At 40.5% G+C, this 14,892-nt stretch overlaps 1 protein-coding gene across 1 annotated transcript in view; it reads right to left on the bottom strand.

The window, feature by feature from the left end:
* Positions 1 to 4,741: 4,741 nt before the first annotated feature.
* KCNH8 (potassium voltage-gated channel subfamily H member 8) overlaps positions 4,742 to 14,892 on the bottom strand; it is a 398,046-nt gene continuing 387,895 nt past the window's right edge. The window contains exon 16 of the mRNA XM_061193703.1: positions 4,742 to 5,440. Within this exon, the coding sequence (XP_061049686.1) occupies positions 4,742 to 5,440 (699 nt within the window). The remainder of the gene's footprint in view (positions 5,441 to 14,892) is intronic.

Raw genomic sequence — 14,892 nt, 5'->3', positions numbered from 1 at the left:
AGTTGATTGTCGGGGACATAGTACAAAAGCTAGATTTTGACCTATGCAGAAAGAATGTCCAAGGGGGCTCAGTTTCCAGAATTTAGCCTGGGACATGTAGGGGAGGGGAAAGGAGGGAGCGGGAGGGAGGGAGGGAAAGGGGGAGGGAGGGGAGAACGGAGGAAAAAGGAGAGCCAGGGAGAAGGCTGGGGGCGAGGTCTGGGGAAGGAAGGGTGGAGGAATTAGTGGGGGAAGGAGACGGGGAGACTGGCGGGGGGGGGCGGGGGGGAGGTAGAAGAGAGCCAGGGGAGAGAACTGACATTTGCTTAGCATTCATCAGATGTCAGGCAGTGTGCTTTCACATAAATTACTTCATTAAATCTTTACAAAGTCTCTGCAGGTTAGATGTAGTTTAATCCTCGATTTTCAAATGGAGAAAGTGAGTCTCAGAAGTGTTAAAGAACTTGTCTGCGGTCCCAGAGCAAGGAAAAAAATGGCTGGACGCAAACCCTCATTTGCGTTCTGCCAAAATGCTTGTTCCTTTCTCAGCATCCTGTTTACTGGTAGCATTTGTCATTGGATAAGATGAAAGCAGTGGGCAAAGGAAGTCTTTGGAACAGCCTTTAATTGAGCCTGTGCGTGTGCTGAGGCTCTACGGTCAGTGACGGCGATGATCTGAGGAAGGTGACACTTGGAGAATTATAAATTGTAAAGGCAATGCCTGATAAGGATACCCTTAGGAAGGGAACTACACACTTCATGAGAAGAAGCAGCCTCAGCAGGAACTATTTGGAACAAGCTAGTTTCACTGTTCTGGATAAAATCATAATCTTGACAGGAGCAGTTCCATTCCACGCTGGGGCATCCATAGCAACGGTCATTCTCCAGCCAAATAGTTGGCTTGCTTCACATCCAAATATGCTTCTCCCTATCCAGCAGAACTGACCCATTTATGAGACTTCAAATGGCATTTTCACTTTTTTCCTTCTAGAAAATCCAAATGAAACCCAGAGACCCACAACAAATCAGGAGGTACTGGTGCATGACACATAGTACGCACTCAATCATTAGAGCTGAAATAGTGAGTGAATGTTCAAAGCTCTCTTGGAGAAAATGATCAATTACTTTCATCAAAAAATCACCGATGTGTTAGGAACTATATGGAAATAGTATTGCATGCAATCGTCAGCTGTAATTGGTTTGGGTCTAGTTGGTCTAACTCTTCATTATTGAGATGATTACACTGCTTAGGGCCATGTTTCTAGAGTTTGTTCCCTGGAACATCTGTATCAGAATCACTTGGGACCCAGCCCATATCTTAGGCATCAGGGCCTTGAAATCTCTATTTTAATAAAAGCCCCTGGAAATATGTTATTCAAACTAAAATTTTAGAACAACCGATACAAGGGTTAACCCGATGTCTCTGTTATACAATTATAGACCTGGGGCTGTCTTTAATAAAATTTAGGTGCTAGCCCACTTAGGTATAAATTAGCTAGAACTCAATCTTTTATTACTATAGATTCTAGAACAATATTTCTCAATCTTTAATGCATGCAAGTCACCCAGGGAGTTTACTAAATGGTAGATTCCCAGGCCCCATTCAAAGGGACTGGGTTAAGTTAGATTTTCTGCATTTCAAACAATTATCCTATGTGATTCTGATGCAGGGATTCTGCTAATTTCACACTGAATATAGAGCCCCTCTGGAAAACAATATTCCTGTCAAATAGTTAAGCAACCTCTGAGAGGACAATTTGTTACTGATTTTACCACCTCTTAAGGCAATAAACTCCATCTGTAAGTAGCTTTAATTTTCAGAAATTTCTTCTTACGTTGTATCAATATAAAGTCTTATGTAATCTGTCTATCTGGTTCTCTTAAATAGAACTACACAGAAAAATTTAGTCCACAATATTATTTTCAAGAAAATATACTTGACCAATAACTTAAGTGTTTCTCTTCCCTCTAGATCTCTGTTTTGCTTATTTAGGGGAGAGTGGGGAGGTGAGGAAAATGTAGGGATACAAAAATGTACCTCTGAGCAGACAGCAAGGGCCTCTGCTACTTGTATAGCAACAGTGTTTAGAAAATCAAACACCTAGAACTTGGAATTCTCATTTCCTAGAATAATATCACAACACACATAAACAGACAAAGAAAAACCCAAAACATGTCATTCTGAGCTCCTCTGGATATGGGAGAGTCCTGTTTGTCAGCATAATGGTGACGAGGGGAAAGGTTAATAAGGAATAAGGTGAGGCTGATTCACATGAGGCAGGTGCCATTTTGGAAGAATCAATGGGGACCCCCAGTTCTCCCAGGTGCTTGCTCTTTCCTGTCCAGTTGCAGACCTGCCCAGGGTGGGCAGCTGGTTCTTACAGCCACTAAAGTCAGCTCTCAGGAGTAGGTACAAAGAAGGTAACTAGCTGGAAAAATATGGACATGTTTCCAGGCATTTCCCCACGACTTTCCCAAATCCTTAGAGCTTGACTACTTTATCCCATATGTATGCTTTAAAAAAATATTTTATTTTATTTTATTCATGGATTTCAAAGGAAATTAATTACTAGTACAGTTTCAAAAGGCAGCAGGAATGGATTTGGACATGAAGGGAGGGGTACCCAGAGTGGCCACGGGGGTATTGGGGCTATTACTGAAAACAGTGAGATTTGGGCAAGTTAAAGAGTCTGTGTCCCAATTATTCATTTACAAAATGGGGATAAAATAATAATAAGTAACTTTTAGCATTGTTTGACTACTAGGTAAGGAAACATAACATGTGTTAATTCCTAAACACGTGTTGGTACATAGTCAGTACTCAAAAACCAGAATGTCAGTCATTATTATTAGCATCAGTAATGGTAGTGCTAGTTTGCCAGAAAGACAATCATGAACAAACACCAATTAGTTCTATTTGAATGGTACTTAAAATGATGACTTAGGTCAGGATAAGCAAAAAGGGTGAGTACAAATAAATACATTAAATCCAGCAGGTTGCCTTTGCCTCAATTTTCCCATTCACTTAGGTAGGGAGAGTGAATTTTGGACCTAGGGGAATAGAAGACACGAGTCTTAAGTGATCTGCCTCAGACACATGTACTGTTGCCATTTTTCTTAGAGAAGGTTTATTTTCTTTCTGCTACTCTAGCCAATTTTAGGATATAAGAGTCACACACCAGAAGTCTTGCTTTGTGTCCATGTTTTTAATAATACAATTTTCAAATTGTTTATGCTTTGTGGTGGGAAATAAGAACAGGGTGACTCCAGAATGTGAATTCAATATGTTTTCTAAGAACATCTGGGATGATAAGCCATGAAATGTTCTTAAACATAAAATAAACCTGAAGTGAAGGCGTTTACATCATTACCACGCCAGCATCTGAATTTGGGTATTGGTTGAGATGTAGAAAGCACTATAGGTTCTAGACTGTCTCTAGCTCCCTAGCTGTGTAATTGCTGGGGATTTATTTATTTTTCCTCTGCAAAATGAGAATGAAAACACCTGCTCTGCATAACTCACAGCAATGTTGAGAGCTTTAAAGAAAAATAATTAAAGTGCTGATCCAAAGCAAGCTGGCATCCCTCTCAAAAATCGGAGCTCTGAAGTCTCGGCTTCATTTTGGAATTTTCACCGGTCTATGCAAGCGCTCCTGAAAGAACAGCATAGAGGAAGGATACACCCAAGGTTTTCTTCCTCGTTTTGAGGCCAAAATAGCGCAATGTAGTTGCGATCTCATATTCCCCAGACCAGTTTTGGGTTCCAGAACCACGAAGTAAGATGGCTGGAGGAGAGACATTTACACAGGCACAGAGGGGGCAGCCTCAGTTCAGGTGGTTACCTGAGTCCCCAGAGACCAGGTGGACTCCCCCCCTCCCCCTACCATGCCAGACACTCAGTCCAGGTTTTTATTTCATTAATAAAATATGACCTCACTCTTCTTCTGTAATCCAGAAGCGTGAGGATACATTTGTTGCAAACTGCATGCAGATAAAGGGGGGGGGGGCTTCCTTTCGAAACTACATCCTCTGAATAAGAATTTTTGATCTACTATACATAACAGTAGTGCATTTCTTGTTATAACAGCAAGCTTTTTTTTTTTTTACCAAAATGAAAACATTCATTTCTTTATAAATAGTTTAAATAGTTTAAATACATATTTCATACCAAGGATATAAAAATAGCGTCTCTTTTTTTTTTGATAAATAAAGACATATTCATTTACATGGCAAATAACGTGCAATAGCTGACCACTGGCCACCAGCTCTGTGTGACTGATTGTCTAGGAGATGACATGCAGTGATAATTGTCCCTTTGCCTTCTACATTTGAGAAATAGATCAGCAGGAACTGTGCACTCCCAGGGCCCACAGTCCTATGGATACTGTTCAGGAGTGACACGCAGGCACTCAGGAAAAAACTTTGCTGCACTTCACAAAAGCCACCTAGGACAAAATGAATCCACACATTCTTTGTCTGGGACTTCTAGCTGCTCAGACCCTCAGGGTCTTTGGACTTTTACCAAAGTCTGTCAAACAGACCAGGAAGTTAATGCCTGTACAGGAAAATGTTCCTACTCTGTTTCTAGGATCCAGGAAGTGTCTGCTACAGTCTGGAGGTGTTTCTGCCTTTCCCTGGCTCCTCTCTTCCACAGGTCTCCCAGCCTTGCCCAGTCTTCACGCTGCCAGAGGCAAGAAAGGCAAACCAGGGCTGTCATGCTGTGGTGGAGCTGAAACTGACGGCTGCCTCACATGCCCTAATATCATACGTTTATGACTTTAGTATCTTTCACTTCTGCTGGGCTTTTGACAACTTCCAGGGGAAAGTTCTCCAAGGGTTCAGTAGAGATGGATGCCCTTCCTTCTCGGTCCCAAGATCCTGGCAGGTTTTCCAGACTGAAGGAACTCATGGCTCCTTGGCCCAAGTTGCCCTCCTCCGATCTGCTTGGGAGAACCAGGTGCAAAGATGTTTCTGAGGAGGAGCAGACAGAGGACGAGAGAGTGGCCGAGATGGACTGCAGAGGCATCAGCGTAGTGTCTGACTGTGGAGAGATGCACCTTAAAAACTGCAGATGACCTTCTTGGACAACCTGGTAGTGGGCAGGTGAATAATCAAGGTTCGGAGAATGATACAGTTCACCACCTGCGGGATTTTGCTCATAAGCGCCAGTTCGCTGGGGGCTGCTCCCCGCAGAGGAGGGATCCACACTCCATATGTCAGGGGTGACATTCCCGTGACAAAGCTGGGCTTGGGTATAAGCGGCTCCACCTGCTTGCAAGTGTAGACAGGGTTGGTGCGTGCTCCAGGTCATCCTGGTCTGTAAGCTGGAGGGACACACAGAGGTGGTGTGCAGAGAGCAAAACCGAGCGGGTTGCTGGGGGGACACGACGTGTTCTAGAAGTTGCATCACAGCCCTCATGTCTTTACCTAACTGGGACACCTCCTGAGTCAGTGTCGTTACCTGTGTGGACAAAGCAAAGCAAAAGGCAGCAGTCAGAGGGGCACGGCAGTGATTTCAGAGCAGTGAGGAAGGGAAGTGAGATTTCTCGGTAAGAAGGTCTGGAAGGCTGCTTCACCTCCAACTCCAGCCAAGCCCAAAGGGTGAATGGGAAGGCTGAGTACCTGATCTAAAGCCATCCTCTCATTCTGTGGGAACCTAGAGAGACACACATAGTCTGGCCTTCTTTTTAAAACATTTTTACATACATTTTTTAATTGAAGTATTGTTGATTTATAATGCTTCAGGAGGACAGCAGTGATTCAGCTATACATATATATATATTCCTTTTCAGATTCTTTTCCCTTATAGGTTATTACAAAATATTGAATAGAGTTCCCTGTGCTATACAGTAGGTCCTTGTTGATTACCTATTTTATATACAGTAGTGTGTACATGTCAGTCCCAAAGTCCTAATTTATCTCCCCTGTTTCCCCTTTGGTAACCACAAATTTGTTTCCTATGACTGTGAGTCTATTTCTGTTTTGTAAATAGGTTCATTTGTATCATGTTTTTAGATTTCACATATAAGTGATATCATATGCTATTTGTCTCAGTCTGACATTCTTAATCAGTGATTTGCGGGTTCTTGGACAAAATTAGAAGTGTGGGTCCATCATCTCTTGTATTTCTGAAATACAGACAGTGTCTTTTGCTTCCCTTCTTCTGAGTTAGCGGGATGCTCCGTGGTGCGCACCCGCCATCCAAGACATCTCAAAACAATGTGGAGACATGAGTATTATTGTATATAATGCACTCAGCATGCTGCCTGCCCAGGGTAGACACCCAGTAAATGACAGCTCTCACTTCTGCCATTTCTGGTCAAGATCAACACTTATTCAGAGACATACTGGCCTTCAGGGGTAGGGAGGGTGGTAAGAAAGAACTCACAACAGATTTGCTAGGATTTGTCTATAGAAAAGGGAAAGCTGCAAAATGAGAGTTAGAAACGAAAAGATCTTCAAGGTGGGTCAGTCCACATAAGCATTGTGGGGAACCCTGGAGGACTGGGGTCCATCAGTGAACCAGAACCCCACGGAATTACAACCCCAATTGTGCAGTGTGTTCTTTATTCACTTTTCTAGGTGAGACATTTAGTTTGTATAAGACTTTCAAGGGAGACATGACCCTCAAACTCGCAAGAACCGCTGAAGAGTCTTCATTATCCGCTTTACACTTAAACCAATACTATAATTCACCGGAGGATTTATTTTCCTAATAACCACATCACTTTTTTTAACCATGGAAGACCACCAGAAAATTGAACTTGACTTATATCCAGCTTTTCTGGATGGTTTCTATTCTTCAAAGTGAGGAAAACCTATATTTCAGAAAGCAGGCCACACATATATTTTCTAGTCTTTGGTTAGATTCATGACACTAGCACATAGTGTAATATTTTGCCTTCATTGCTATAAGACTGTATTTTATAAAGGCCTTCCCATGCCCTGATTTTACTATCATGAACCACGAACTCCAATATAAGCAGCTGAACCCACTGGCTAAATACCATCAGAAAACAAAACAAAACAATACAAGACAAAAGGGCAGTTCAGTTTCAATGAAGCCAAAACCAAGATTGCTGTTTTGGGCAGACTTTTTTCAATATTTAAGTATACATTCCTAACTCATCCAGTAACTTCATTCAGTCCACTTCCTATAAGTGCATTCTGAAACTAATTCTCCATGGCAGGCCCATCAGGAGGTAGTGTCGCTCAAATCAGGCATTTTTAAAAGACCAGAAGGAGGTTTTTCCATGGTTCAGGCAACCAACTGGCAACACCTGCCTTGAAATTGCCAGGCCAAAACTATTTCTGCCTTGCTGCTAGCATGGAACTCAAGGGACCCTATCGAATACTTGCCCAGGCTTTTCAGCAGATCTAAAACTTTTGGCGACAAAAAGATATCTCTGAGACTCACATTTAAGAAGTGAAACAGTGAATCTGAGAAAGAGTCTATGTGTTTTGAAATTTTCACTGCAGGTTGTCAATTTCATAACTTGCCAAAACTCAATTCTAAAGTACACGGGTGACACAAATCATCTCTGGATCTCAGCACAGCAGACATGCACCCAGGGGTTCTATCTTGAGTTGATTAGCCTTTCTATCAAAATTTCAGAAGAGAAAGTTGATACTAAACGAGATGTTTGAAGGATATATTAACCGTCCCCTTCCTGTAGGTTGTCTAAGTTAATGCCTGTATCAAATTCACCAGGGTTCAGCTCTCAGTAAGAATGCTTTCAGTCGGCCTTAACATTGAATAAAGACATAATCTTTGAAGCGCAACTTTGCGTTTTAGACACAGCAACAATTATGTTATCCAATAAATGAGTAAATTTATAATACAACAAGCTTTTAGGTCCGTTTTCCCTATTGGATCTACAAACAACACTAAGATCAGCAGGGACACACCTGTAAAGTGGGGACACTAAGGCCCAGAGGTTAAATGACATTTTAAGGTCTCTTATTTCATGAATGACAGTTTTTGGTCTGGAATTCAAGCCTTCTAGTTTTGGTGCTGTATTACAGTATATTAGAGAAGACATTGCTTAAGAGTTGAGAGATTTTTGCTAATGTGGTCAGAATTTGTGAAGCGCACGGATGATACAAAAAGGAGCCTCGTGTAAAAGTTGTCTGAAATGGGTTCATTTTTTTTTTGATTTCACATATAAGCAATGTCACATGACATTTGTCTTTGTCTGACTTACTTCACTTAGTATGATAGTCTCTAGGTCCAACTTATACACAAAACAGAAAGAGACTCACAGACATAGAAAACAAACTTATGGTTACCAAAGGGGAAGGGTCGGGGGGAGGGATAAATTAGGAGCTTGGGATTAACATATACACACTACTGTATATAAAATAAACAACAAGGGCCTACTGTATAGCACAGGGAACTATACTCAATATCTTATAATAATCTATAAAGGAAAAGAATCTGAAAAAGACTCTCTCTCTCTCTCTATATATATATATATATATACACACATATACATATATATGTATGTATAACTGAATCACTTTGCTGTACACCTGAAACTAATACATTGTAATTAAAAATAAAATTAAAAAAAAGTCTGAAATGGTAATTCAACATCAAATAAGTAAATAGTGTCATCTCTAAAAAAATAGGAGACACAGTAAAATTTCTTCACAGCAAATTATGTGAATAGAACAAGACCAAAAAAGTTTGTATGGGGACGTCCCTGGTGGCCCGGTGGTTAAGAATCTGCCTGCCAATGCCAGGGACACGGGTTCGAGCCCTGGTCCGGGAAGATCCCACATGCCATGGAGCAACAAAGCCCATGCGCCACAACTACTGAGCCTGAGCTCTAGAGCCCATGAGCCACAACTACTGAGCCCATGTGCCACAACTACTGAAGCTCCCGTGCCTAGAGCCTGTGCTCCACAACAAGAAAAGCCACCACAATGAGAAGTCTGCAACGAAGAGTAGCCCCTGCTCGCCGCAACTAGAGAAAACCCAAAGAAGCAAAGAAGACACAGCAAAGAAGACCCAACGCAGCCATAAATAAATAAATAAATAAATAAATAAATAAATAAATAAAAGACAACATATGCTTTTAAAAAGAAAAGGGTTTGTAATAAGGGAAAATCTGGATCTGGGCAATATGTTAATAGACATATTGCTGATGAACTATTTTTTTCTAGCTTTCAAAAGAAACAGATATTTTCCTATGGTTGAAATACCTTTCCAAGGCCACGTTCTTGGCAATGAACTTTTCCTGAGCATTTACCATAACTCTGAGGCCATGAACTTTGAATGAGACTCCAGAGTCTTGACTAGCTCCAGGAATGTAAATAGCATTAAGATTTTCAGAAAACAAAATTACTATATTAGCTTGAACTAAGAGGAGCAAAGAACCCAAGGAAATCGAGCTTTCTTGAGCTCTAGAGGGTAATGTTCAATTTACATCAGGGAAGATTTCTGTCACTGTGTCACTGGGGACACACCCCTGTCCCTTATTAAAGCTGCATAGGGAATTAATCCTTATTAGGTAAGGGATCTCTCCCTTTGTAAGGACAAAGCCAGCTGCCACAGGAGAGATGGCATCTCCTGAGGGTAGAGACTCTGGTGTCACTGAAGGTGACAACATACTGCCACAGAGAGTAAAGTTTCACAGCACTTTTGTTTACTGCTTCCTGCTCGCCTTGCTGACAAATTTATTCTAAAACAGGAAAGGCTTTATCCTTAATCAAATGTAGAAAGCAGAGAATGCAAAGTCTCTACTTTCTAAGGGGGGTAGGGCTCAATGCTTTTTCACAGCACAGTTAAGAAGATGGGCATTTGCTAAAAAAGGTTGTTGGAACTACCTTATGAACAAGGCACTGTCTGTCCACTTAAAGAGATGTCTTCAAAATACAACATAAACCCAGAATGCTGCAGAGATGGGTCAATAAAAACAAAAAATCATTCGGATCCAATGAACCAACGTTCTTCCATTTACTTCAACAGTTGTTTACAGTTTAAATGTCTTCTGTCACTCATATTAGAAAACAGAGCAGGTATTATGAAGCCCTTCACAAGTCCCACTTGGTTTTTATTTTTTAATCATTAATTTAATTTTTAAAAATTGAAGTATGATTTACAATGTTGTGTTAGTTTCAGGTGTACAAAAGTGATTCAATTACACATCTATATATTTATATTTTTTTCAGATTCTTTTCCCTTATAGGTGATTACAAAATATTGAGTAGAGCTCCCTGTGCTATACAGTAGGTCCTTGTTGGTTATCTGTTTTATAGTAGTGTATATATGTTAATACCAAACTCCTAATATGTCCCTCCCCTCCCTTTCCCCCCTGGTAATCATAAGTTTGTTTTCTATGTCTGTGGGTCTACTTCTGTTTTGTAAATAAGTTCATTTGTATCATTTTTTTAGATTCGGCATTTAAGTGATATCATATATTTATCTTTCTCTGTCTGACTTCACTTAGTATGATCATCTCTAGGTCCATCCATGTTGGTGCATATGGCGCTATTTCATTCTTTTTTATGGCTGAGTAGTATTCCATTGTATATATGTAACACACCTTCTTTAACCATTCATCTGTCGATGGACGTTTGGGTTGCTTCCATGTCTTGGCTATTGTGAATAGCACTCCCACTTGGTTTTTTAATGGCCCATTTCCTGCCTTTTCCCCCTTGCACACCATCAGTCTGAATACAGTGGGGGTCACATCACACTGCCCTTGTGAAGGCTGTACCTCTGACTGGGGTCTCTTGTCCTCGGCCCCTTTCTGCCTGGTAAGTTTCTCTCCCTTCAAACATCTAATCCCTCATTTCCTCTGAAGAGCTTTTTCCTGACTGGTCATTGATACTCCAAGAGCAGTTTGAGCATCGATAGGACTGTCCGTCCCAACCAGGCTCTGAGTTCCATGAGGGTAGAAGTTATTATTTACCTCAGTGTCTCCTGGACTCTGGGCAATGCCTAGAACACAACATGCACTCAGTAAATCTTGAATGTATAAATGAATGCAATTCCTGCCATTTTGAAGGACTTGGTACTCATAGTGCTTTCAATTTTTATTTTATGTTATCTCATGATTTTACCATAAACATCATGGGGGAAAGATTCCTACTACAAAATTATGTTGGGAAATCTGTAACTTGTGCTCTTCACCCCAAGTAAATATGTTAAAAGTAGGTATTATGACTGTTAAAGTTTTGCATATAAATTTCCTGAATCAAATCCTTGGGTGTTTCCCAGTTTTAAAGAGCAGGTGGCATTTCCACCACTAAGAATTCCTTTTATTTTACTGTGTTTCCTTCATAATTGTAGATATAGGTCTCTTTTGGCCAAGACTTCTGATATTTATCTTGCTGCTCTGTCACTTGTCCCAGCATAAACTTGATTTCTGTGGGTAGTTTTGATTCCCTGGGGAAATTTCCCGTTTACTGACTCCCATATCTCATGAGTACATGGTGAGTGCCAAGTGACAAATTCGATTAAGTTAGTCAGAGTTGTTTTATCAGCTGAAATTTGGCAAAGCCTTTTGCATCCCTAGTTGCCACCCTTCATGGCTAATTTATTTATTTATTTAAATTAATTAATTAATTAATTTTTGGCTGCATTGGGACTTCGTTGTTGCGCGTGGGCTTTCTCTAGTTGAGGCGAGTGGGGGTTACTCTTAGTTGCGGTGCGCAGGCTTCTCATTGCGGTGGCTTCTCTTGTGGAGCTCAGGCTCTAGGCACGCAGGCTTCAGTAGTTGTGGCATGCACGCTCTAGAGCGCAGGCTCAGTAGATGTGGCGCACGGGCTTAGTTGCTCTGCAGCATGTGGGATCTTCCCGGACCAGGGCTCGAACCCATGTCCCCTGCATTGGCAGGCGGATTCTTAACCACTGGGCCACCAGGGAAGTCCCTTCATGGCTATTTTAGATGTGGCCTTCTGATTATTTCTACTTCCAAATACAGTAGATAAAGAAACCATAACTTAATACACATTATTCTTTTACTTGTGTATTAAGTTACACTTTCTTTACCCATTTTTTTCCCTCTCCCTTCTCATTCTTCAGTAGATAGAAATCCATCGGTCTGGAATTTAAAACTGTTAGCCAAACCAGTTCACCATTACCATCTGTGTAGGCAATTGTTCACATCCAAGATTTCTCTAGCCCTTCTGAAGTCCCAACTGTTAAGAAGAAGAAGTGATGAAAACACCATCTGTGTATCCAAGTAATTCAGTGTTCTAGCCAAAACTTTGGAGCATCTAAAGACTATTCCCTTCTCTGTTCTCCCAACACCATGCATTTAACCGACAAGTCATTAGCTGTTTAGAAGGTTTGCAGGCAGTGTATTCACTCTTTTGAGCAGCATCTCCCATCATGAATAGAAATACCTGTGTGACAACTGATTTGTCAACTGCCCACGATAATCCACCCACTGATCTTTCCATACCGCTAAGAAGGGAATCACAAAGTGCCACATTTTTTCTATTTCTGCCATATCCAGGTTTCCTCCGAACTTCTGTTTGGTGCAGAAATAAATCACTGTCGCCTACATTTCCAGAGTACCTGGGTTTCTCCTTTCACGTTTAATTTGTTTCATTCATGTGACAGTACTTCTCATCCTCCTGAGTCATATTTCAACAAGGGCTTTGTTGTGACGATTAAATAATATGATGGATGTTAAAGTTTATTCCCCACAGGATTGGTATTATGTCAGAATTTCAGGTGTCTGGATTTGATAATGCAACACAGGCATTAAGCTTAGTTGAAACATTGTGGTAGGGAATACTAACTCAGGAAACACTGAGCCCAAAGAAAATAAAAGCCAGTTATCTCTGTAACTCCTCTTCAGCCTCAGCATGGAGAGACAAACCATTCCTGTTAACACTTTTACATAATTAATATTGGAAGAAACAAAGTCTCCACGTTTTAGCGTTGCCTTGTGTGGATCTTTCCAGTAGCGAATAGTAACAGCAATAACCAGAGCTTTTGAAAAATTTTGATGAAGATCCTGTATCCTGTATCCTTAAGTCTAAGGTTTGAGAAATTGCAGTCAGATGGATTAAGAATTTTCTATAAAGGATGAGTGAGTCAAAATACAATGATGTGCAGCTTGGTGTTGGTAAGAATTGAGTAAGGACCAATGTGGGGCAGGGGTGGGTGTGGGTACGGTGGTCTTTATCGTTCTTTATAGTAGCTCAAGGCCTTACACAAATCCTGCCATCTATAAATGTTTGTTGATACATGAGTAATTTAATAAATGGTAAATTGCATGGCTAATTTCTTACTGTGAGTTTGTTATTTTCATTTGAACTTAAATAACTTTCTTCAATCTCCCCTAAATAGCACTGCAAGACGCAGAAGTAAGTATCACTATGCATCTAGCAGGTAGGAATGTCTCATATGATCTCGGTGTTTCATGGAAGTCCCCACCACTTCAAAATAGGAGATTTTGAAAACACTGTGTTATTACATGGTTTAAAGAATCCATCTGTGATGTTGGTGACCTGTGGTCCCAATAACACTTGCATGGCCAGCTTTTATATGTGCATTTTGGTACAAGCACAGATTTGCTTTTTTAGTGTCTTTGGATTGTGCCTTTTGCAAACAGGAGTGTGAGTTTCATAATGAAGCCCAGAATGTGTCTTTGATAACATCTTTTGTCTCACATAGAAAATAGCTTCCTTTCGTCTTCTGTTATTCTCGTTTTACGTTTCTCAATCTTAGCAATTGGTATGGTATGATTCATGGACTCTGAGTATAACCAAAACTTCAGTTGATAGAGAAAAAATGTGATTTCCATTTCTGTGCATTCAGTGAGCAGATGGGGAATGCATCTGTTGATATAATCTTCTTAGCTTGAGGAGTTCTTGACCTGTCACTCAATTTTTGCCAAACATGTACACATTTTCCTGCCAGACACAATTTTTCTAAATTCAGGGATACTAATTACACCAATCCTCTCCCCCTGCCATGAGCACATATACATTTTTACAAACTCTGATTCAGGTAATTAAATGGTCTTTCATTTAATCCTTTGTTATGTTGCATATTTATCATGAGATTCAGACAAGTTCAATCAAACTCCATCAGCAGGCAAAACAAAAAAGACGATCGGCATAATTTCATCCTTGCGTCTTTTGCTTCACAAAGCATTCAAAAACAAGTGACAGTCTTTTTATTTGTCAGCTAAAATAATAATCATACTCGGCACTTGCATAAATTTCAGACAAATGAAGATCTCAGGCCCATTACTGATGAAAGTTATAAATCTTTGCCTACAGCTGGAGAGACTAGAATGTTGGGGGGTGAAGTGGCTTATCTGAGGTCACACAGGAATAGTACCAAGGGCTTTGCTTCTGCAGGTGCATCTGATGCCTCTCAAATTATAATAAGAGAAGAATACAAGTCTAGCATGACCAATACAAAATGACCAATTATAGTCTTGATAGCAGTTACTCCAGTGGTTTCACTGAATTTCTGCAAGCTCAGGTCATTGGACACAACTGTATTACTTTAGCTGTACTATGCTAATCCATTATTTATCAACCCTTTGATTGCTTTCCTCGCCTTCATTCCTACTTCCTGTGACAAAGTTTGATTCGTATCTGAACTGCTTTCTGGCTAAGGGATCCTCACCATTATCATGAACACCAGACAAAAGTCTGTCTCCTTTCAGAATACCAATTGCATAGGGCAGTGCTTGTCAAGATTTAACGTATACAGGACTCATGGTGCTGTTGGTTCCAGCTCTCAGAGTCAGATCAATAATTCCTATTCTTATGGATCTAGTCCCTTTGGTTAACTCTTCATATACTGATCTTTCAGTAAGAGCCTAAAATTGACTCTAACCCACTTTTTTCAATTCCTTTGGCAAGTTTAGAGTTGGAGTTTTTCATTTGTTTAGATCTTCTTTCTTTCAACACTGTTTTGTAGTTTTCTGTATA

The sequence above is a fragment of the Eubalaena glacialis genome, chromosome 6 (genome assembly GCF_028564815.1).
Source record: "Eubalaena glacialis isolate mEubGla1 chromosome 6, mEubGla1.1.hap2.+ XY, whole genome shotgun sequence".
NCBI lineage: Eukaryota > Metazoa > Chordata > Mammalia > Artiodactyla > Balaenidae > Eubalaena > Eubalaena glacialis.
The sequence above is the reverse complement of the archived record's forward strand: the minus strand, read 5'-3'. Positions and strand labels throughout refer to the sequence as shown.